General features: G+C 38.4%; 1 protein-coding gene across 7 annotated transcripts in view; it reads left to right on the top strand.

Annotated features, from left to right (window-relative positions):
• Positions 1-1,194: 1,194 nt before the first annotated feature.
• The window catches only part of LOC109062450 (potassium channel subfamily T member 1-like), a 90,674-nt gene continuing 66,437 nt past the window's right edge, over positions 1,195-25,431 (top strand). For 4 of the 7 annotated variants that reach the window (XR_006160104.1, XR_006160103.1, XR_006160102.1 and 1 more), the window contains exons 1-3: positions 1,195-1,804; positions 3,502-3,547; positions 3,926-4,093. Coding sequence is in view for 1 of the 7 variants with exons in the window: in XM_042756751.1 (XP_042612685.1) it covers positions 1,774-1,804; positions 3,502-3,547; positions 3,926-4,093 (245 nt within the window). In the remaining 6 variants the exon portion in view is untranslated. The remainder of the gene's footprint in view (positions 1,805-3,501; positions 3,548-3,925; positions 4,094-25,431) is intronic. The other 3 variants (XR_006160107.1, XR_006160106.1, XM_042756751.1) reach the window with 3 other exon arrangements.

The raw sequence follows: 25,431 nt of genomic DNA, 5'->3' as shown, positions 1-25,431 counted from the left end.
ATGGACACTTACTAATGGACAGTCCCCCTGGAGCAATCTGGAGTTACAAGCATTGGTCAATGGCACTGTAATGAAAGCAGATCTTAGTGCTATTTCATTTCACCTCTATATAAATATAATCCTCAGGTCTTTGGATTTCCATCCAAGATCACAATGGTACAACCACCTTTGGTTTCAACATATTCCTCATGTAAGAACTAGACAAAACACTTGACAAACCTTTTAAGCATGATACTGTGTAAAAAATTCTATATAAACAATGGTTTCTATTCACAAATATGCATTTTGTTATTAATGGTTCACGACTGTTAATTTGACCCTCTTTATTTATCTGAAAATTATTCAAACTATATGAGGCTGTTCAAAGAAAAATGATGTAAAACACCTTTTTTTTGTGAATAACTTCACGTAAGTATTGTTGAGGGATTTAAGTCAAAAATGATTGTGTCAGCTGGTACAAACCATAAAAAAAAAAAAAAAAAAAAAAAAACGTGTGAGTCAGATAATCAGTTCCCGAATAACTCAGGAAGACATTTGTTATGTGAGAATAGAATAGAATAGAATAGAATAGAATAGAATAGAATAGAATAGAATAGAACATGACTGTGTCAATGCCATAAAGTTTATATACAGTATTAGATATTTGTATATAGGTCATGTAGAGTAAGAAGACCTTGATAGTCATGACTCAAAAATCGATAATACTTGTGTGAATGAATGAATCATTTGTGTATTCAAGGTCTATGAGCATTTCTCCTTTGAATAATCTTGAACATCATTATTACTTTAACCTTTAAGGATGCGGCAATTGGCATATTTTATTTTTATTGCCTTATTAATTTAGCATTGGAACAAAGGAATATTGTATTGTCTTGATTTATTAGGTGAATATATTTTCAGTGGATGTCAATATGGCATGCTTGGTTGATTCTTGATATATGATTATTAATTATGTCAGTGTGTTGGTAAAGAATTTTGTTACTATGTCTGATAGAAAAAGATACACTCAAATTCTGCGTCAGTGGTTTTATGGGAAAGAGAATGAGTTCCTTGCCTTTGTATATGGCTGAAATTAAATCAGCCAATGAAATGTATTACACCTAAAAGTTAATGACCTAACCAAGGTCTTGATTTTGATTGGTTAGCTGCTCATTGTAAGAAAACACACAGCATACAGTAGTATGATTGACGTCGATGGGAATGTTTGTGGTGCATGGTTTAATCTGATTTGAATCGCGCTGTCTCTTTAGTGATGTCCGTGTTGTCGAGGATTTCAGGTGGTCCAGGAGATGGCGATGTAAGCTTTGAAGGAGAGAGAAGAGAGGCTGTACGGATGACTTAAGTGACAGCGTCTCAAACAAACATTTCCCTGCTGTTCTACATCTCTTCTGACGCGCAGCAGTTGCCGTTTTCTTCTCGTGAATGTAGGCTTTGGGCTCACTGGATACAAAGAGACTGATCTGGATGAGGACAACATATTATCATTGTTTAATTAATAACCAACATCACCAGTATCTCAAGGATGCAAAGTTGAATTGCACGCGACAAACAGAAACAGAGATGTTGAAGGTACTGAGTAGCCTATTGCGCCCAGGCGGTGCTCTTCTGTAAGAGGAGGGTTTAATCAGGGTCGTTATCCGCCCCTTTAATGCAAGTGTCCATGGAGGACGAATCTATCAGGACATTACCATCGGAAGTCCTTCACGGACACCTCGCAGTGGCTTTTGTAAAAAATGTGCGGCGTTTGGGTCGCCAGTAACACGGTTATTTACAATGATGGGACCGCGCAGCCAGTCTCAGGCAGGTGAGGACATCATGTCATGCCACAAATGACTAATTCGTGTTCGTGTTTGATACTTTCTACATTTATCATAATGTTTGGTGAAAACTGCTTTGCTTATGGGCATAATACAAAAACAGCAACACTTATGATTAGAATGGCTTTTTATTTTTATTTATTTTTAAAAATCTATTTTCAAAGAAAAAATGCAAACAACATTATAAACAGTGTGTCACCCTAAAAAGAGTTCAATGAATAATTGATTTGATAAATATTGAGTATTATTTTTTATATTGTTATTATTATTATTATTATTATTATTATTATTATTTGCTGTTGTCGTTCTGGTTTTATTTATATATGTGCACTGCCCGCTAACTGATACGCAGAACCGATTTTCATTGTTTTAATTTTTAGTATTTTACATAACATCAACAACAAAAACAACAGAAGTCAAATTATTATTATTATTGTTATTATTATTGCTGTTATTATTATTATTGATGATGATGTTGATGGTAATAGTAATTTTGTTAATTATACAATTTTTCTATATGCAAATTATTTTCATTATATGCATTTGATTTTTGTTTTTGAGTTATCTGATTTAATGAGCTACGCATTTCTCACTTGACAATAAATTGTTGTTATATAAAGAGTGAGTAATTATGCAAACAATAAATTACATTTGTTACCTGTGAATACTGATTGGCTCCACCAAATAGTTCCAGTTATTTCTAAATTCAATAGCAAACAACCAGTAATCAGTTTATATCGCTAAGTAAATATTGGTTACAAATAATGAACCGATTATCGGTATATCACTGATTTAAAGAGCTATGAGTACCTGATTTGACTTTTAAAAGTTACTTTAATATATTCATAATTTGTTATATACTGTGTTCATTTTTTTCAGTTATTTATTTATACTTTTATATTTACATATGTATTTATATTATTTTATTCATTATATTATTTTATTATAATTTGTTATTTTATTTATGAAACCAATTTTTAAATGTTACTATATGAAGTCATTTTATTTGGTTTCCGGTCGTATTGTATCTGCAAGTGCACGCATGAATTTTCTTGTGTCAGTGCCATTTTTTCCCCATAGGAATACCCTTTTTTACATCCTTACAGTCTTTTTTATTAATGTCTGGGCACTGTTTAATCCTTGAGCGAAGGCACATTTTAGTCTGAGTTTCATGTACTGTACTTCATTGTACCCCATGGCCAACCAAATCACCCTCCACCCACTCATCATCAGCGATTTGCACACTAATGCAGTCGCTCACTTCTGTCATTACACACTCATGCATTCCTAAGAGTGCTAATAGAAACCATACAGGGAACATTCTAGATGATAGTTTTCACAGTGTACAAAATGTGACAAGAATGACATAAAAGGTGAACATCAGTCTGTGGATTGTAGTTCCGCAAGGGTATAATTATGACAAAGGGTACTGGTGAACTATCTTTGAAAAATGCCTTGTTATTGGATGACAGTTAGATAGAGACTGTTAAAGCTTTCCAGCTTAGAATTTATTCATACAGGTACAGGACAGATGAGTAAACCTACAGTAATGTATTATTTCTGCAACCCTGAATTAGTCTATAACAGCATGGATTAATTTTATATGCTTATGTTATTGGTGTTCTTCATGCAAGTGACTATAACATTTAGCAGTAATGCTTCCCCCTTCTCTCCATATTGTCAGAACCAAGCATGACTCCACCACGATGCTCATCCACTGCTGCTGACAGGTAAACCAAACCTTGCAAACATGCACTGTAAAAATTCTATTTTGAAGTTGTAAATAAAAGATTATTGGAGTACATTTTAAAGAAAACAATTACAGCTTTTATGCTTTTCTATGAAATTTCACATTTAATTCAGTGTTACTTGCTGTTTCTGTTTAATTGTGAAATGTATTACCAATTTCTGTTTCAAAATGGTTTCTACACCTTTTTTTTTCAGTGTAGACTTTTAGTTATGCTAAACATGCAGACTGTGTCAAACACTCTTACAAGTGCTTAACTGTAGTCCTGGCAGTATAAATTAATAATATATATTATATGTCTACATGCATAATGCAAGTTACATGATTATATTTACTGTAAGATTTCCACCTGTTTCTTCAGGTTGCCTATGGAGACTGTTCAGAGGAATAACAGCAGTAATAGTGGTGTTATTCTGGACATTTCCACCCTGAAAATGGCCGATGTGGACTCTGAGGTCCCTCCTCTACCTCCACGATACCGCTTTCGAGATCTGCTGCTCGGAGATCAATCTTTTCAGAATGATGACAGGTAACTTCATACTGTGCGTCCTCAGCCAGTCACTCTAAGGAGGTGTACTTGAAGAATTCATAAAGCATTCATAAGGCCCAAATATACACTGGCACTGCAGTCCACTTATAGTTAGTTTTTTTTCATTGCTTTTTAATTCATATAAAGACATTGCAGCACTGTAAAATGCATATCTGCCATTTATTGCTGCACTGTAAAAAGTGAAACAATTAAAATACCTCATCGTTCTTTATTGGCATCTGCAGTTCCTTGAACACACAAGGAATCTTTCCATTCCATAAAACGTTAATTTAAGAACAGTTCACAAAAATTTTCTTTGGGGTATTTCTAAGAATGCACAATCCCATTGTACAATTGCATTTCAGAAGCTGTTTCATAATTAAGCATTTCAGTACCACCTGACCAAGCGTACAATCAAACTATTGAACTGATCAAATCAGTGGACGGAAACTAACTGTTATATAATATCATACATAAAATGCAAAATGGCAAATTGTTTATGTACATGTGGTGTATATATACAGTATATATATATATATATATATATATATATATATATATATATATATATATATATATATATATACATATTTATGAGCAATATCACTCGAGTATCGATATGAGTGAATATCAACACAGCTGTGATTCAGTCGTAGGTAATCATAGCATGCTGATATACAGCCATATCGCAGAGCTGCAAATGATATTGCATTTATACAACAGTTTGACGGCACAAGTGTGTAAACAATCAAAAAAATAACAAAAGAGTGCCTTTAAGAACCCTCTTTTGTACGGAACTACTTCTTTCCACCACAGATTCAAATCTTAGTTTGACAGTTTAACAGCTGAGCCCAAGCTTCCGTTAGGAATTAGAAAACATCACTAGTAACAAAGGAGCTTTGAGTTGCTACAGCAGCCATCATAAAAGTTGCTAGGCAATTCAGTCAAAAGTACAAAGGCAGCACTCTAATATACAGCATTAAAGTTATATAAGATATAGACTTTGCCCTCAGCCAAATCTATTTACTCTGGAGCAAATAATAGTTTAATAAGATCAAAGATTGCCTGTTAGATTTACCCAAAATGAGTTATCCCATGTTTAACCACTATAGAGATCAGAGCAAGCGGCAAATTCCAGAAGAACTGGCTGAGGTAAGGCTGCTCTCGGTGGGCTCATGAGCACTGAACAGCCGCTGACACCCTGGAGCTCACATCTCCAAAACCATCTAAAGACATTTTCAACTAGACTAGACGTCTAAACAAGTACACTCTTGCCTAAAAACGTAATACTAAATTCCATGACACAAAAACAGTATTATTTATAAAATTATAGTGGATTTGGGCGTCCGCCATGACACTCACTGTGAGAAATACAGCAAGTGGAGTGATACAAATGGTGAAACGATTGGAGTTCTGTTATCACTAAAACTTTGCATGGCTGGAGAAGGCTCCCAGCCAATCAGGTTTGAAAACCAGAAAGAACTTTTGTGTTCTTTCACACACACACACACACACACACACACACACACACACACACACATATATATATATATATATAGATTTATGACTGTAAATGTTGTGCTTGTGTAAGAAAAAGTTGAAGTGTGTTTGTTGGGTTATGGGGAGCTGTCCTTCACTGTGGTGCTGAAGTTACATAGAGACTGAAATGCAGGGCTGAAGAAAACACTGCAAATGTTTCTTCTGCGTCTTGCTCAATGACTCAACGCTTTGTGTTGGATTCAAGGCTGTGACATACAGTACAGTTAAGACCTTGGAATAAGAGAGCCATTGTAGCTTATTTAAATAGCTGTGAGCTGTTGTCTCTGATCATGCACACAGAAAAACACAGAGGTGAAATTCAGGGAAACCTTTACATTTTCAAGAAAACTTTATCATCCTTGGGCTTTGAGTGGGATTTATGTTTCTTTGAATGTTTCTTTACAAGGGTTTACACAAGAAATACATTATTTCTGCATCATTTAACTAACAATAACAGACATCATGACTGCTCACAATCTACTGTGGGTTTCTTGGTGTATTCCTTATTGCCACAGTATCGGTTTTCCTACTGGTGAGTGAAATTTGTGCTCTATTATCCCGCTGTGGCATAAGCCACAAATCATTGATCTGTTTATTTGGAATCCATCTGCTTTTGTTCTTCTTTTACTTTTCTTTTCTGTTGCATATGTCTTCTAGCTAAAACAGGTAGTCACATTTGATAAGATTTACTGGTTTGGTTTATTTGCCTTGCAATGCTTATGGCAATTATTGCACACTATTATTTTAGCTCTCTCTGGCAGGTTGTAATTGGTCCATATATCTCAGGGGAGACTACTAATCTTCAAACTTTTCCCTTTTCTAAGTTTGTCTCTTTTCAGGCCAGGCCAGACCAGGCCAGGCCCATTTTAACAAGGACACTACATTATTCATCTTCACACTAAATCTCAACTGTGACTCAAGCTCTTTTAGAAACGAAGCACACAGAAAGCAATATCCTGCTGTGTGAGTGCTGTAATACTGGGCTCATTCTTTCACTGATGACTTCTTTCACTAACATGTCATCTGTGAAGATGCACTTGATTTTACATTGGACAAATTGCCAGGACTAATTTCTAAGGAGTAATTTCTTACAATAAAATACTGTAAATACAAATACATATGCTCTCCAAGCCTGCAACTATTTAATCAAAAATATGCCTGTGGTAAAAACAATAATATTTCAATTTTAAAATACTGTTTTCTTTTTTAATATATTTTGTGTTAATATATGTAATTATATCATGTAATTTCTTCCTGTGATGGTAAAACTGAGTTTTCAGCATTACTCTATTTCATTACTCTAGTCTTCAGTGACAAATGATCCTTCTTACCCTTGTCAATGTTTGTGGAAAGCATTATAATCATTTTTTAGGATTATTTGATGAATAGAAAGTTTAAAAGAACAGTATTTATTTGAAATAGAAATCTTTTGTAACAATGTAAAAGCCAATTTATTGCATCCTTGCTGAATTAAAAAAAAATCTTAAAACACACAAAAGTCAATTCAAAAATTAAATTAAAGGTATAATAAATTATGGTGATTTTTGAACCTTTGATTATGTGTTATCTTGTATGCATCAATCGCAGATCTGAGCAGTCAGATACTTCTGAATTATGACCAATAATAGCCATCGTCCAAGACAACAAATTTTATTAAAAAAAGCCACTCATTCCGGAAACCTTTCTCTCTCTCTCTCTCTCTCTCTCTCTCTCTCTCTCTCTCTCTCTCTGTCTGTCTCTCTGCAGTCCCTACAAGTAATTGAATAATTAAAGCAAGTATTTTTTGATTTGGTAAGTAGTCATAATGTAAATTAAAAAAAAAATAATAATAATAATAATAATTGTGAGAATGACTGGCTGTACAATATCCCTTACTTAATTAAATTTCTCCCAGCCAGCTGTCATTTCATTTTTATGAAGTTCTATTGTAAAAGGGACAGAAATGCAACTAGTAGACAGGAAAATGATCAACTCACACTAAAATGTTTTACACTTTAGTTCTGTTGAAATGCTGTCTGTTTTTCATTGGAGATTACAGAGTGTGTGTTTGTGTATGCTTTAGTCAAAGGCCAATGCTTCAGCGAGGTATAAAGTCGGGAATCTCCACATGCTGCTGTCATTTCAATTATGAAATTGTGTGTGGGAAAGTGCATTTGTTCTGAACACAGAGCTGAAGGCTGTTTGTGTGTATGTCCTGTGATTATCTAAAAGGTTACTCGGAGGTCCTTTTCTCTAACTATTGTGCTTCTCTCTCTCTCTCTCTCTCTCTCTCTCTCTCTCTCTCTCTCTCTCTCTCTCTCTCTCTCTCTCTCTCTCTCAGCTGCATCACTGTTCCCTCCATTTCAGTTTCTGCCTAACCCATGTTATGCATGTATATATGCACCTATATACTGTGTGGGAGTTGAAGAGGACAGGACATTTTCTCATGCCAAAATGACAGTACAGTGCATCATCAGTGGTTTGTCAGATTCATCAGACAGTCAGAAGTGACTTAGCCGATCACATCAATCTCGCCTTTTTGTGGTTGAGTCAGTGAAAGCTGTTGTATCCTCACCAAGAGCAGCAAAAGTACTGCACTATTCTAGTCTAAACAGTCTCTATACAAAGTATAGTTGAGTGTTCCTACAGATGCTTTTATGTCTGTACACTGTTTTCATTCAGTAGAAAAACTTAAATAAATTAAAAAATACTCCAGTAATCTTTCAAGTTTTATTTACAATTTTGGAACAAACCATTTTTTAACACTGAAATATATTTCATTGTTTAAAAAAAAATTGCTTTTTTATTTTGGTTTTTTATATCAAATTAAGGATTAAGAAGTTTAGGAAGTTTAAGAAGTTTTTCATGTTTTTGAAAGAAATAACATTTAAATTTATATAAAAAAAAAAAATAACTTTGTTTATAACTGTGGTGGCAAATCTGAATTTTACTAGCATTCTCATATGCTGATTTAACTTAGACTTTAACTGAATTCTAATTGTTTTAGCATACAGTACAAAGGCTTGTTTTGTGGTCATTTTAGCAAATAATGTTTGTTAGTATAAACAGATGGTTAAATGTTTTAGTTAAACCAGCAGCTGTGAATCGAAGTACCTTATTGCCGGGGGCATTAATGCACGGGATTCAATGGGCTGAAGCCCAGGGGCTTTAAGAGGGGCCTACTGGCTGCAGGTAAATTATATTTTTAATTTATTTATTTTTAAATTATTTATAAATGAGAGTTTGCAGCAGTGACAACAGAATTCTATATTCAGCATTCAACAGCATCCTAGCACGAGAACTATTCTATCTATCTATCTATCTATCTATCTATCTATCTATCTATCTATCTATATATATATATATATATAGATAGATAGATAGATAGATAGATAGATATATGTCGTTACGCTATGATTAAACGCATTAGCAACCACCAAATAGCCTACATTTATGCCAACTTGCCAAGTGATAGATTTGATCTATTAATGTTGAATACTGAATATTTTGTGTAATTTACGGTGTTTAAATCATACCTGTAAACTCACATTTTGGCCAGGAATGCATTTTCTTTTCATATTGCCTACATATAATGCCTATGATAACATAGTGTTTACTTTATGTAAAGGCTATAATTCTGCTGCTCCACAAGCGCCACCTTCTGGTAAAGAGTGAATTTGTATATTCACTTATATTCATCTTTTAAGCAGAACAGTATTGTAAATGTTAACTGGCATATCAACAAGAAAAATTCGAAATTCAACAAATAATTGGAAGGGAGTTAAAATAAAAAAAAATCTAGGGTAGGGGGGCCTACTGTAATGCTGTAGCCCACGGGCCACAGGTTATCTTAAGGCGCCTTTGTTTACTGCATAATATTACATAAAACTAATTCCAAAAAACCCATGAGCACAACAGCTACTTGTTGATTTTGTTTCAATGCAGTGTCTATATATAAATCAGAATTTCTGTCAATATAAATGTATTGTAGTTAGAGAAATGAGAAGTGGATTTTTTTACTTGATTGGAAGGTTATCGACTTCTATGCTGTTTCCAAGTAAGCAGAGCGATGAAGATGGGGGGATTCTACAGCCCAAGATAGCAGAAAGTCTTTTATTCACAGATATCTACAGATATCACAGAAAACTACAGATATTTGAGGTATTTATGCAAGTTAAAAACCATGAATGCAAATTATTTTAAAGATTGTCTTTCTCATGATTTTCATAATACTAAACAGTTCTGGAATCAGTTGAAGAAACTTTTTTATAAATCTAATAAAAGCTCAATAAAAAAAATATTCAATTGAATAATGATACTATTTCTGATCCTTCACTTATTTCTCAAGCTTTCAATCAGTATTTTTCCTCTATCTGTGGTTCTCAGTGTTTTGATTTCCATAGTATTACTTGTTCTTTAAACCCAACTATTTCTACTGGTTAATTTTCTTTTAAGAAATGTATGCCTGTTGATGTCTACAATGCTATGTGTAATAATATAAACTCCATAGTCACGGGAAGAAGGAGGCGGGAACCGGCGAACACTCAAATACAACTTTAATAACCAAATAAACATAAAATAGTGCGACAGCCCCTCACGGGCGACTGCCGCGCACAAACAAAAACCAAACCCAAAATAAAACCCAGGCCTGGTCCTCTCTCGTCCTTCACTGTCGTCGCTCCTCTTTTGTATCCTCCCAATCTCCTCCGTGGGACTCGAGACCGGTGAGTGGAGCAGGGGTCGCTCATTTCCCAATAACTCTACCGGCCTCGCTCCGTTCCCGCGGCTCTCGCCCCCGCCCCACTCGTCACAGACCCCCATCGCCCCTCGCAGGCCGGGGGGTACTCCCTCCGGGGAGGGGAACCACTCACGGTGACCTGCGGGAACCTGGGGGTAAGGACAGACGAGACGAGAGAAAAGGAGATGGAAGGATGAGAAGTGACAGAGACGAGAGAGGAGAAAAAAAAATTTCCGGTTCCCAGACATGCTGCCGCTTGGCCCTCCACCAGCTGGGTGAACTCCTCCGTGGTGCCTGGCAGCGGGCACTAGACGGCCCTCGGTGGACGGCACGACACTCCTACGCGCCCCCGTCCCGGGTGGACGGCGACGGCTCCTCCGGTTTTGGGCAGCCGGCAGGAGTCCCCCGTTCCCTGCTCCTCCTCGTTCCACCGGGATGGCAGGAGGCTCTGGCCCCCTGGCGAACGGCGCCGACTCCTCCGCTCCCTCACGGACGGCAGCCGCCCCTCCACATCGCGGGCGGCAGGCCGGGCAGCGAGTTCGTCCGTCCCCGGCAACTCACTCCAGCCCACCGCCTCGAGCGTCCACGGCGCCAGACTGCTACGCCCTGCTCGATGGCACCGCGGATTCACCCCAGCGGCAAGGGATCTTTGGCAGCGCGTCCCTCCTTCCTCCCGGGTTTCGGCACCAGTGTAATAATATAAAAACTCCATAATTACGGGAAGAAGGAGGCGGGAACCGGCGAACACTCAAATAAAACTTTAATAACCAAATAAAGATAAAAAAGCGCGTCAGCCCCTCACGGGCGACTGCCGCGCACAAACAAAAACCAAACCCAAAATAAAACCCAGGCCTGGTCCTCTCTCGTCCTTCACTGTCGTTGCTCCTCTTTTGTATCCTCCCAATCTCCTCCGTGGGACTCGAGACCGGTGAGTGGAGCAGGTGTCGCTCATTTCCCAATCACTCCACCGGCCTCGCTTTGTTCCCACGGCTCTCGGCCGCGCCCCACTCGTCACACCATGTTACCTAAAAGTTAATAGCGGAGCTGGTCCTGATGGCTTGAAAGCTAAATTTGTTATATCTGCTACTCGTGTTCTAATATGTCCTCTTGCTGATTTATTTAAAGGGGTCATATGATGTTGCTAAAAAGAACATTATTTTGTGTATTTGGTGTAATGCAATGTGTTTATGTGGTTTAAAGTAAAAAAAAAAAAACATTATTTTCCACATACTGAAAATTATTGTTGCTCCTCTAAGCCCCGCATTTCTGAAACACGTTGATTTTTACAAAGCTCATCAGTCTGAAAAGCGAGGTGTGCTCTAATTGGCCAGCTATCCAGTGCGTTGTGATTGGCAGAATACCTTACCATGTTACCCATATTCCCCTTACCATACTGTGATGCCGTGTCCCATTACAAACGAGGCATACAGTATGTTGCATCCAGTGGAGAAATAATTACTGGTTATAATGACTTATATTGTCTTTTTTATGGGTTGTGTTGTGTATTGCGCCGCGTAAACATAAAACCATGTCTGCATTTTTGATCGGAGAAACGACAAACAACAAGCGCTACTCTACTCTGCTCAAAACTCGCATTTGAATCAACAGTGGCAAATTCTTTAACCCTCTGGAGTCTGAGGGTATTTTTGGGGCCTGGAGAAGGTTTTGTCATGGCCCTGACATTTGTGCTTTTTTCAGTTTCTTACAAATATCTAAATGGCTAAAGTCTAATCTCACTGTAATCAGCACAAACTGGGCTATACTAATATGTGTGTTTTTGAGAAAAAAAATGTTATGCGTGGTTAGTGAAAAAACTAAAAATGTTAAATCACTTGAATAAGGCAAAAAAACACATACAGAAAATTGGTTCCCGGGACTTTTGAGAACTGGAGCTTGTAGCCTAGAATTTTTTTTTCTAAATGATGTGAAATCATCTTGTTTTACTCACTTACAGAAAAACAATATATTGATTTAAATTTTCTAAAACACTTTTTGTTGGTAAAAGTCATATGCGAGTAAGCATCAACTACTATCATGAATTCACACCTGAGAAGACAAAGGCCTGCATAATGAGCTGCATAATGAGCCATTAAGTCAGGCTGTGTCACTGAGAGGGATGAGTTACAAGAAAGAATGTGAGGACAAAATAAATGTATATAATTTTATGTTTGTAGTTTATTTAGAATATATTTAATTATCCCACAAAATAATTTAATATTCACTTGTGAGTGCAGTTAAACCGTTTATTAGGAACAATCAAAGCTGACTTTCAAAAACTGAAATTTTTGCATCATTCTCCAGTCACACCAATCCTTCAGAAATCCTTTTAACAATCTTATTTTCTACAAAAAAAAAAAACATTTATTGTTTTATTATCATTATTATTATTATTATTATTATTTATTAATGTTGAAAAGAGATGAGAATACTTTTTTCAGGTTTTTTAGGGGGGATAAATTGAAAGAACAGCATTGTTTACTACATTTGTTACAGTTACATTTATTGGTACATTTATATTATTTACATCAAGCTTTTGAATGGTATAGTAGTGTATATTGTTATTGAAACTTCATAATGTTTCACTTGATTATACATTTAGTCAGGAATTATAGTTTGGGAAAAAGTCTTTGGAAAAAGTCTAGTAAAATGTTTACACGTTATGTGAAAACTAGTACAAGTATATAAATAAATAAAAAGAGACTACTCATGTGTTATGATCTCTGCTGAATAAAGTGCTTCGTTCTTTTTTTCAGAGGGAATCCAAATCTCTAAATCCTCAACCACATTACATCTTTTTGGGGTGAATTATGTCTTATTCCTCTCATAGCGCGAAGCAAACAGCTAAAATAAAAAAAAACTTGAAGAACAATCTCGCTGCGTTGTCTTCTGTTGTGTGGTGCGTATTCAAAAGCTGCGCGCTTCAGTGAACACTTTTGAATCTCAATAGCGCGTTCAGCGCGGGGGGGCGTGGTCGCACATTAGAAGATATGAAGGGAGACGTGGAAAAACGGATATCGCGTTGTTTTCATATGGATTACTTTATCACAGAATATTTGTTTTTCAGCAGCACTTGTTTAGTTTAAAAGTAGACAATGTCAGGCTTTCTATAGATATCTCTCTCATGTCTCTGTGCTGAGCATTCACTGAGTTACAGTTCATTTTAATGACGCGTTTGTATCTGAAGATCAGCTCAGACAAAGGCTGCAGACAGCACTCCTTGTTTGTTATCTTTATTTTATAAGTGCACCAAAGTTTTGTTGTTATTATGTCTGTATACAAAAAAAGTAGACCCTTTACAGATTCGATTGATGTATTGCTCTTATCTTGTGATCAAAACTGAAAGTGTAATTTAAGGTTCTTTTCGGGGTTATCAGGAGAAATAACCCAAAACGTGTATACGCGTTAATCGACTCCAGAGGGTTAAATATCAAAACGTACTTATTAGCTGGGAGTGAGTATTCGCTGCTTTTTTTATATGTAGGTATTAGTTTATTTTAATATGTTTAGGAGAACAGTTTTTCGTAACATGTGCTGCACACATCTGAATATTTGGGTTGAACTGGTTTAATGTGCAGCTGGAACATCCCGGCTGAAGATAATGAGGAAATTATGTCGCTCCATTTGCCAAGGGCATTCCTAATGGCTACTTAATGGCACGCACATGCCCTGCTCACTCCAAAGTCCCCACTCCAAGGGGCTAAGGATGATCACTTCCATTTGGAATTTGCCCGGGAACAGTTAGGTACCGATACTAGTACCGGCACATCCCTAGTGTAGGCTGGGGCTCACAACAAGAAGACCAGTCACTGCTGTCATAGCACCACCCACTCAGTGAGATTGTATAACACTGGGAAAAACTTCCCAAAGGAGTTTTTGGAAGCATTTACACATATGGAAACCATATAGGTGCATATGGAAAATTTAGAGGTTATTGGTGATTTTAAACTCTTGATCTGAGGGGTATATTTAGAGGTGATTGCATATGGGATCTACAGTCTACAGTATGGACTCTCTGGAGTGATTTTAGCAAGCTGATACTAAACCGGGGCCTCTCAGTGCTTGTACCCATTTGAGATGAGAACACAGGAGGATACCAGCTCCACCCAAAGGCTATAAAATCTATTAAATGTGTTGGGGGTCGCCCAGCCTGCAGCTCTACAAATATCTGTCAAAGAGGCACCATGGGCCAGTACCCAGGAGGAAGAAACACTTCTAGTAGAGTGGGCTCGCAACCTGAGCGGGCAGGGCACACCCTGTGCCTGATAAACCAGGGTGATGGCATCCACTATCCAGTGGGCCATCCTCTGCTTAGATACGGCATTCCCCTTCTTCCATCCTCCAAAACAGACAAAGAGCTGATCTGAGGTCCTGAGGCTTTGGGTCTGGACGTGGGTGCCACAGGATACCCCGTCTCTGAGTCAGTAAAGCATTAGTTCCAGGAACTAGGTCTGAGTGGGCCACTCGGAGGAGGTGGCGGGCGAGTTGCCATATGTGACGGGAGCATAGACCACCTTGTCAGTTTGACAAATGTATACAACGGTCGCAGTGTTGACCATCGTGGGAGGTGGCGGGCGAGTTGCTATGTGTGAGTTCAAGGCAAGGCGTACTGTTAACAACTCTAGGCAGTTGATGTGCCGGTGCAGTTAGGGGCCCGTCCAAACCCTCAACACTGCATGCCCATTGTACATGGCCCCTCACCCAGTGGTAGAGGCATACAAACCACAGCATGCCTGAAGACCTGTTCTAGGGGCACACCTGCCTGGAGAAACGCAAGGTCTGACCACGGGGTGAAGGTTTGGCGGCAGGCTGGTGTGACTTGGACCTGGTGAGTGCCGAGTTGCCCACCTTGGGACTTGTTAATGGATCCAGTGTTGAAGAGGTCTCATATGAAGCAGCCCCAGTGGCGTGACTGCTGATGCAGCTGCCATATGCCCCAGGAGCCTCGGAAACTGTTTCAGTGGGACCGCCGTCCTGCTCTTGAACATATTCAAGCAGTTCAACACTGACTGAGCACATTCCTGCATGAGGTGTGCTGTCTGTTGGACAGAATCCAACATCATACAGAGAAAAGAGATCCTCTGCATCGGGGAGAGTTTGCCTTACCCGAAGGCCCAACTGGCTGAGGTGCGAGAGCACCAAGTCCCTGTCTTCGCATAACTGATCCTGAGACTGAGCTAATATACGCCAGTTGTCAAGGTAGTTGAGAATGCGAATGCCTTGCTCTCTCAGTGGACAAGAGCTGTCTCCACAACTTTCATGAAGACACGGGGTGACAGGGACAGCCTGATGGGGGGGAGGTTGTTGTGATGTGATGGTCGTTTGATTGCTGAATGGAAGAAGAAGAGTGAAAGTGAAGTTGAATTGAGATACAGCCAAGTAGGGTGACCCATACTCAGAATTCGTGCTCTGCATTTAACCCATCCAAAGTGGACACACACAGCAGTGAATACACATACACCATGAACACACACCCGGAGCAGTGGCAAGCCATTTATTCTGCGGCGCCCGGGGAGCAGTTGGGGTTCGGTGCCTTGCTCAAGGGCACCTCAGTCGTGGTATTGCCGGCCCGAGACTCAAACCCACAACCTTTGGATTTGGATTAGTTTAAACTCTCTAAATTTTGGGATGTGTTTTTCTAAAAAGGTCTGTGTGGTGGAGGGGTATAGACATGAATGTACGTGTCATTCAGGTTGATCGCTGCAAACCAATCCTGGGGACGGATGCACCTGAAGATGCGCTTCTGCGTGAGCATCTTGAACGGTAGCTTGTGGAGGGCCCGATTCAAGATACGTAGGTCCAAGATCGGTCATAACCCACCGCCTTTCTTGGGGACAAAGAAGTCAGGGCTGTAAAACCCTGTCTTCATATCAGCTGGAGGGACCGGCTCTATTGCGTACTTCGCCAGTAGGACCGCGATCTCTGCATGCAAGACAGGGTCATCTGCAGTCTTCACCAAAGTGAAGTGGAAGCCCCTGAACTTGGGAGGACGCTGGGTAAACTGAATCACATAGCCAAGTATGATGGTCTTAAGGAACCAACTAGATGGACTGGGAAGCACTAGTCAGGATCCCAGATACTGTACAAGTGGCACCAATGGAACCATCTACGTACTCGCAGTTTGGCAGCGAAGAGGAACGCAGGGACCCTGCCCTGGCATCTCGTGGCTGGTCCAAAGTGGGTTCTGAGTGTGTGCAACACTTACCTGCATTTGAGCAGAGGGTGCGTGAGTAGTAAATATGATAACACTCTCGAACCGCCCACTGCTGCTCACTGGCGAGAAGGGTGAGTTCAATCTGGGACTGGCCCGTCCACAACTCCCCGTCCCCTCTGGAGACCCAAAGATAGAAGAAATTGCTCTTTTGCCAAGGGTTTGTGTACTACTGACCGTGAAGTCAGTGGCGGTGAAAAATGAAGCGAAAGATTCTCCGCCCGGCCCTCCTCTGGGGGAGGGAGTGGTGAGTTCACCACCTCCCAAAGAGCAGCTTTCTCCATCTCTGGGTCGCCTAGCCGGGACCTGGTGGAGGCAGCAGTTGCATGTCGGGGAAGGGTGTGCTTGATGGCCTTGGTCTGCTTCTGTGTGGCTGAGAAATGCTGGGTGAAATTTTCCACCGCGTTGCCAAACAGGCTGGTCTGGGACACGGGGGCGTTTCGGAACCGAGTCTTGTCAGTCTCCCTCATGTCAGCCAGACACAGCCAGAGATGGTGCTCCTGGACCACCATCGTGGACCTCGCACGTCCCAGAGACCGCGCCGTGAACTTCGTTGCACATTCCTTGAGAACTTCCGGGTCGTGACCACCCTCGTGCAGGTCCTTCAGTGCCTTGGCCTGATGAACCTGCAATAACGCTATGGCGTGTAACGCAGAGGCATCTTCTCTGAAGGCCCCATAAGCACTGCCCATCAAGGCTGTCGAGTACCTATAGGCCCGGGAGGGGAGCGGCGGCTTGCCCCGCCAGATGGCAGTGGTATTTGGACACAATTTCATCGCAACCGACTGTTCCACAGGAGGGACTTCCATATACCCCTGTGCTGCCCCACCGTTGAGGGTGGTAAGGGAGGACGAGCCACTGGAGCGGTTTCTGCGATCAGTGGCAGCTGGATGCAATCATTGCATGCCAGTGTGCATTGACTCAGTTAGTTTACACTCAAAGTAGGTTGGTCTCTCTAAGCGAGATTTGTTGGTCACCGACATGACATCGAGAGTGACCGACTGAAAGGGAAGTCCATTTACTTTATCAAATGCTTTTTCAGTGTCAAGTGATACAATTATAGTTTTAGTTGGTTTTTGTTGGGCAAGGCTAATTAAGTTGAATAATCTACAGATATTGTCAGAAGCATCCCTGTGTTTAATAAAGCCTGTCTGATCATGATGAATTAGTGTTTGGATGACTCTTTCTATTCTAGTAGCTGGAGCTTTAGTAATGATTTTTAAATCTGTGTATAATGAAAGTGGGTGATAACTGGAAGGATGCATTGGGTCTTTATGTGGTTTTAATAAAAGGATAAAGTATTGCATTATATGATTTACACCATACAGTAAATGATCTTTAGGTATTATGTAATCAATCTGGAGGCTATTAAATGACGTCAATCTGACTGCATGAGTATGGAGGTGTTTTTCCAATGTAATCTGAGTCTGTGCTGGCATAAGTATGAAAGGTGAAGGTGCTTTAGGGCTGTTCTTTAGCTGTTCCTCCTATGATGCAGTCTAGACTAAAGGCCAAAGTAGCCTCTGTATCACAGTGAGTGGGCGACTGCCATTTATTGTCAGAATATCCGTCTTTCACGGTAGCCACTGGCTGCGTTGAGCTGCATTCACTGAAGGTCTTCCTCGTGTAAATCATATGTTTTAACTTTGCATGCCCAGAATGTTCTTCTCAGTGTAGCAGTGTAGTATTTACTTTGATTTACTGACAATAAAGTCACGGTCACTTAGGGAGGACTAGAAGTTGTGGATCTGTTTGCAGTCTTTATTAAAAGACAATAAAAAAGAAATCAAAACAAAGAGGAAGCAACCAAGGAAAGGTCAAACTAATGTGTCAATTTAACATAAAAGCTAAGACAACAACCAACAATGAAGTATAAAAAAAAAAAATAAAGCAATAAAAAAATAAGGTGAACTAAAAATAATGTGGTATAGAAACAATTTTCACTCAAATTTTACTAAATTAATTTAAAATTCATTAAATTGAATTAATTTAATATTACAAAGAAACCGCAAGTAGGCCTAATGCATTGAATCAAACATGACATTTTAAAGTAGAAAGACTAAAATAGTATTTCAGTACTATGATAGTATTATTTGTAAGTCACTTTGCATTAAAGCATCTGTTAAATTAAATGTAAATGTAAATGAAAACTGAAATAAAAGAAACAGGAATACACATCAATAAATCCTCATGAAACACAAACACAAGAAATACATGACAAATAATCTGCAATTAAATAAGTTGAATTACTACTTTTACTGTTAGTTTTAACTCTGGCCAGTTAAGCAACCACCTAGAAACCACCCAGAACACCTAGCAACCACTCACAACACCATAACAATATCCTAGCAACTACCTATAACACCAATGCAACAACCTGGCAACTCTTGTATGGTATCAATTTGTGCACTTCGAAGCACCAATTACATTTTATTCAGATACTGCCAAAATCTAGCTTGTATTAATGTATTTTGACCACCTGAATTTTGAATGTAAACAGACAAAGCATTCTAATACTTGTCAAAACTTGAAGGAAAATAAATAAATAAATACATAACTTTTTGTTATAAATTCAGTGTTTTTTCGAGAGGATCGATTCTGTTATGTTGACACTACCCTTCCCCAAATAAAAGATTGTGGCAGTGCTGCAAATGAGACCTCTGGCTTGACAATTTAAACATTGTTGAATCCCTGGCTGTTGAATGTGATAAGCTGTTTTAAAGAAGGTAGCGAAAGAGAAAGCAGGAGCGAGAGAACACGTGTGTATGTGCGTGTCACACTGCTCTGCGAGTGTGAAGAGATGTCTCAGAGGTTAGCCAGAAGAGCCATTTAGCAGAGGGGGAGACATTCTGCTTAGTGGAGGTGGAGATTTCAATCCTCTCATTAGAGCCTGAGTAATTTACCCAAGACCAGAAAATAAAACAGCTTGCATTTAATCTTATATTATACTGCCATCTCATATTACACAGTGCCAGAAGGTGATTTCATGCTTATATATAATCTAGTTTCTGTGGAACATATTAAGTTGGTTTGTCAGATTAGAGTTCAGTTTAGCAAATAGCAATTAAGGCAAAAGTTTTTTTCTGTACCATAAACCGCACCAAAAAAAAAAAAAACAACAACTCACAATTAAAACAAACCTGATGTCAAGACCTGATTAAAATGATGTGAATGTGACTGGATTGTGGTAAAGTGCAGGATATAAGTTAAATTTAGTTCACTTAAAAATGAAAATTGTAATCATATAATCAGCCTCTTGTTGAACCAATTCAGTTAACTTTTTTCCTGAAGGAAATAAAAGATGTTTTTCAGATTTTGGTTACCATTGTCTGTGGTGATATTTCAGCAAAAGTATGCTAAAAGTGCATTCAGTTTTATCCAAAACAGATGGAAAAGTTCAGAAATGAAATATCCAGTGAATAGCACTGAAGGTCAATGTTCTATTGCATTTGATAATAACGCACCACCTACACTTAACCTAACCGATAGTGTTAAAGGAGTAATATGATGTTGCTAAAAAGAACATTTATTTTGTGTATTTGGTGTAATGAAATGTGTTTATGCAGTTTAAGTTTCAAAAAACACATTATTTTCCACATACTGTACAAATATTGTTTCTCCTCTATTCCCCACCTTTCTGAAACACAGTTTTTTTTACAAAGCTCATCACTACTCTACACCAGCGGTTTTCAATTCCAGTCCTCGTGCCCCCCAGCTCTGCATATTTTGCATGTCTCTCTTTGTTAACACACCTAATTCAGAGTCACCTAATCAGCTCCTTAGAAGTGAGCTCCGTGCATGAACTGTGTTCCCATTGACATGGTCCCTACACAGTGTTCATTGCTCCCTACTCCCTGAGCAGGGGAAATCTGTTGAAGTTTACCTCACTTCGGAACATTCATTCACGGATTTGGAAGACATTCACGGAAGACATTCACTTGTCTTCACACACAGAATTGAGAACTGCTGCTCTCGCGTTTGAATCATCAGTGACAAATCCTTAACATATGTAAACGTACTTACAGACTGTGAGTCAGAACAGCTGGCATTGTAGTCTTCTCTCCCAGGATCAGGAAACAGTCCTCCATAAAATGTGCTGCACACATCTGAATATTTGGGTTGAACTGTTCTGGAAAAGTGTTATAAATACAACTTAACCACTGATTTCTAGTTGTGTCCTCTTTTGGAAGGCCAAACAAAGTTTTCTTGCTTTCACAACGAAACACAGAGTGTCTCCACAACATGGCGCCAGCAGCAACAGCGAGAATCAAAGGTTACGCCTTCTTTCTTTGCGTGAACATTTGGGCGGCGTTATGCAAATCTTCCCACATCGTGACATAGACATGTGGGGGCGTGTTTAAACAAGGTGTTTTAGGAGGGCGTGGATGAGTCTTTTATAAAGAATATCTCTTTGGGTTTGAGACTTTAGTCTTTGCAACTTTACAGATCTTCTTTATGCAAGCTTGTAACACTCCAAAGAGAAAGGAAAACAAGAAATCGCATCATATGACCCCTTTAACAAAAGCAAACGCGAGATAGAAATGCATTAGCTAAAGCATCCATGAAATTTAACTTGCATTCACAAGAACATTTTGTTGAATGTCATGATTTGCATTGCAAGGACAATGTTGTACCAGGTGAGCTTCTGAGCTAGTTTACTATGTCAGAAAAGCCATACATATGGAGCTGGTTATGTAATGCAAATGCAAAATGTATTAATTTACAAATCATGCACCATAGTAAACTTGTTTTGAAGTCATAATATAGTGTTTTTTAATCATTGTGCCCCTGTAATCATATTTTTGTGAAAAGTAATAAAAGTTGTTGTATTGCTACTAGTGTTTATTTCAGCAAAACTGTTTTTGTGGCAAAAATTTTGGTAGAAGCAAACTTTTTAAATGAGCCTAGTTGCAACCAACACTGAGACATTTTTCAAAGTATCTGCTTTTATGTTCCACAGAAGAATCTGGTTTGCAGTGTTGGGGAGTAGCTAGTTACAAGTAGTGACGCTACTAGCTTAACTACATTTTTTAGTAGCTCTACTATAGCGATGCTACTTTGAAAACAGTGTAGCTTTTCCAGTAGCTAACTACTTTTTTCCAGCAAGTAGCAATGTAGCGTGACCAAATGCTACATTCCGTTTTGCGTTCTGATGAGTCACAAGCCTGTAATGCATCGAAAAATCAGCGCTGCGTCGTCTTCTGACTAGATCACAAACTAAATTTGTTAATTACCGCCATCTGTTGTGATATCACGCATCGTGCGGCTTTACAGTATTTCCACTGACAAGAGATCATCTGATGATTTTGCAAAGGATGTACAGGAGTGGCTATTTCACATAAATCAATCCACTGCAATTTACGCAAAACGCAAAAGACTTAAAGCACATACAGGAGGTGAATAAAACCCTTTTTAAACTGATTATTTCTTCTTTATTGCACTCTACATAAAATGTCTATTTTACAATGATGAATATAATCTGTCCCCCCACAGTTTTGTAATGAACACTAATCAAACAGAAAATAAAATCACGATATAGTAGTGTGCTTATCATTTCGCAAAGGATGGTTGCGGTGGGATTCACGCAGTGTTCACGAGCATAGCTGATGATTGATGTCTCCTTTCAAAGTCAGTAAATACCGCATGTGCTGTGAGTTTAACCTGCTTATTTTATGACTAGCCTATTTTAGGCTATATAGTATTTTATTATTGTGTGTATCGAATAGTTTACAAAATCAAATGATTGTGAATCAACCTGAATTCACCCTACTCTTTGAAATCATGATTGCATTACAGTAGCTTTGTTGTTTTAAACCCCAAATATATTATTTATAACTTCATTATATTTTACTTATAACTTCATTATAATTCTTTATTAATAATTATTTAGTTATTTGTAATGTTATTTGTAATAATAATAATAATAATAATAATTTAAAGTAGTTTCAATGTAGCTAGCTACTTTTTGACAGTAACTTGTAGTGAAGTTTAAGTTCCAGAAGGGTAGCTTAAATGTAGCGTAAATACTTTAATTTACGAGTAGCTTCCCCAACACTGGTTGTTTTTTGTGATTTGAGGTTTTAGTGAAGTTTGACAGAGTTTTAATTTTGGGATGAACTATCTCTTTAAGGGTAATGTGCACTTCACATTTCATGACCATGTATAAACTCGGTCACTGAGTGTGTGTTGTGGCCACACAACTTATATAGTGAAACCGCAAAAGACCCGATATCTCATCTAAACAGGCGCATCGTTTGCCATTTGAATTTAATACAAAGACTTTCCAGTGAAGCTAATCCTTCTCTTCTTGTGCATTTAAAAATAAATAAAATGCAAGAGACAACAGTATAATATCACCTCCCTGATTAATTATTCAATCCCCCTTACTGAAAAATAGCAGCCTATTGAGAGAGTAGCCAAGAAATCTCATAGGTATTTTTGGAATATTGTGATGATTGCATAGCAATTAGATGCAGACAGTTCCCTGCTAAATAACATTCAGTAATAACACGGTTGTTTAATATTCATTTTATGCTCAGTGTGGATCCCTTCATTCTCCTGAAGGTGTGGATAGATTTCATTCTCCTGAAGGTGTTGTTTAATAGTTATTGTTTTGGTTTTGAAATTAGACTTTTCTACTTTTTTCAAATATCTCAGAGTGAATGCTTTGGTTTTGTTATTTTTTTTTTTTATTTTTTTGGGATAATTGGCTGTTTCCAGAATTAATATTTGTTGTTTTTATGTTAAAAATATTTTTTTATTAATATTATGTATGTGCAGTTTAGTCCTGGTTTTCAAGTACAGTATAGTGTAATGTTAAATGGTTATATAGTAATTACTCAATATATCAGAAATAGAAAAAAAGGCATCAGTATTAGTGTTGGTATCTGTGATACTGGTTTTCATTTATAGTACTTAGTAAAAATATGCCATAAAATAATATATTAAAATATATAATGTTTACAAGACAGTCTTTGTCTTTTCCACATTAATTTTGGTATTCAGTGTGAAAATATATTTATGATTACAAGCTAATTCTTTTTTAAACAATTATTCATGCTTTCCCTTTTATAGTGCTTCTGTCTCCCGCTAAGATGCTCAATTTTCTTGTGAAATGAGCCATGAAATCTTAGAATTACAGCCAGCAATGGTTCCTCTCATTTAGATGTCTTTTGGACTGTCTTTGTCTTGGTCTTTCTATTTCTTCTTCCCTTTAATAAAAAGCAATAATGTGGAACTTGTATAGCGCCATATTCTGAACCATCCATCTGTAAAATCCATCAGCTTTCTTTGTGTTATTCTCCCACCAGACCCCCAGTCTGGAGCCTCTTGCACATGCTGTCTTAGGACTGGATAAGGATGTCATATTATGCCTAAAGGCATTAAGGATCCAGTACTTTGCTGTATTTAATATCTGTAGAAGCGTGTTAAAGGCATTGCAGCATGTGGTGTTTCTCACAGGCGTGTTTGCTGCTGTTTTGGCTGATGCCGTGAGATGACTGTGCCCTCTTGCGCTGATTCAGGCGGCTGCCAGAGGAATCTGGAGCTCTCAGCTCTGTGCTAATATGTAGTGACAGGAAATCATCTCTACACTCAAGACTTCCATCTGCTGTTCTGAACGGGGAAATGTTTTAGTGACTACTGGTCTGTTCTGTCACATGCTTTGCTGTGAGTTTTATGACTGTGGTTTGCATTTTTGAATTTGTCTAACATTTGTTTGCTTACCTTATGATAATTTGTGGTTAACAGCAGAAAAGAATAATCCACCAGTAAACATACAGCATATTGCGTGCCTTTTTTTTGGCAGTTTTTCTCTTTCAGCTGAAAACCGAAAAATGCCATTTTCAGCTGCTGAAATTTTGGTGCATCCCTAAAGATAAGGTACCACACTTAATACCCAGTCATATATTTACTAATTAAAGAGCAGGTCAGATGGTATTTTAAAGTGTCCCAATATTGTATTGGAGTCCCCTACATCAGGTTTAAATGCATCTAAGGTCAGAAAACATTGTAATTTTCTCAGAATATACATTTAATATTAGAGTCATTTGCCAATGGATTAGGTTTCACGTCGTTTCAAGCAAGTTCAGAGCAAGCCCCTCCCTTCCTCAAGCCTACTCTGCTCTGATTGGTCAGCTGGCCGAAACCTGTTGTGATTGGCACAGAGATGAGTCCTTGAGCCAGTTAGCCAGCGCTACCATTGACAAAGCACCTTTACATAAAACAATAATATGGTCAATCCGTTCTTATAATGACATAAAAATACAAAAACACTATGCAAGCGAATCGTGCCCACAGCTAAAGTTTAGCTGCTAAACTGTGAACACTAGGTGGATACGTTAGCCGAGTGCTAATGTGACTAACTGATTAAACTATACAGTTTGTAAACCAAAATATGTCTACTGTAATGTTTGAAGAACGACAGCCCAAAAGACGCTTGGTCTTAACTTCTAATCAGAACGCAGAACAGTTGTATCACAGGAGCACCAGCCGAAATCACTCATCTCTCCTACATTAACCCTGTAGCTGCCAGTGCAGCACAATAAACAGCAGTTTCACAATTATTATAAAGTCTGTGTGCTACACTACATTCTTTATTATTAAAGGCCGTGTTGCAGGGTTAGCTTTTTTCAACGAATTTGTGCAATTTGTTGTTGGTAATGAACATTTAAACTGTAATCCATTGTATTTTATGTTGTGGGTATCAAAAAGAATAAAATGAAAAAGTAGGTAATTCTTACAGCGGTTTGCAACGATTCTCCTTTCCCCCACAATGCATTGCATTACGTCACATTGGGGAGAGAATTTACCAAAGCCCGCCTTGCCCTTGAGAGCATTGAGAGTGACTAGAGAGACGAGTAGTAGACGAGAGTA

The sequence above is a fragment of the Cyprinus carpio genome, chromosome A5, assembly GCF_018340385.1.
Source record: "Cyprinus carpio isolate SPL01 chromosome A5, ASM1834038v1, whole genome shotgun sequence".
In the NCBI taxonomy this organism is placed as follows: domain Eukaryota; kingdom Metazoa; phylum Chordata; class Actinopteri; order Cypriniformes; family Cyprinidae; genus Cyprinus; species Cyprinus carpio.
This window is presented reverse-complemented; position numbering and strand designations above follow the sequence as displayed.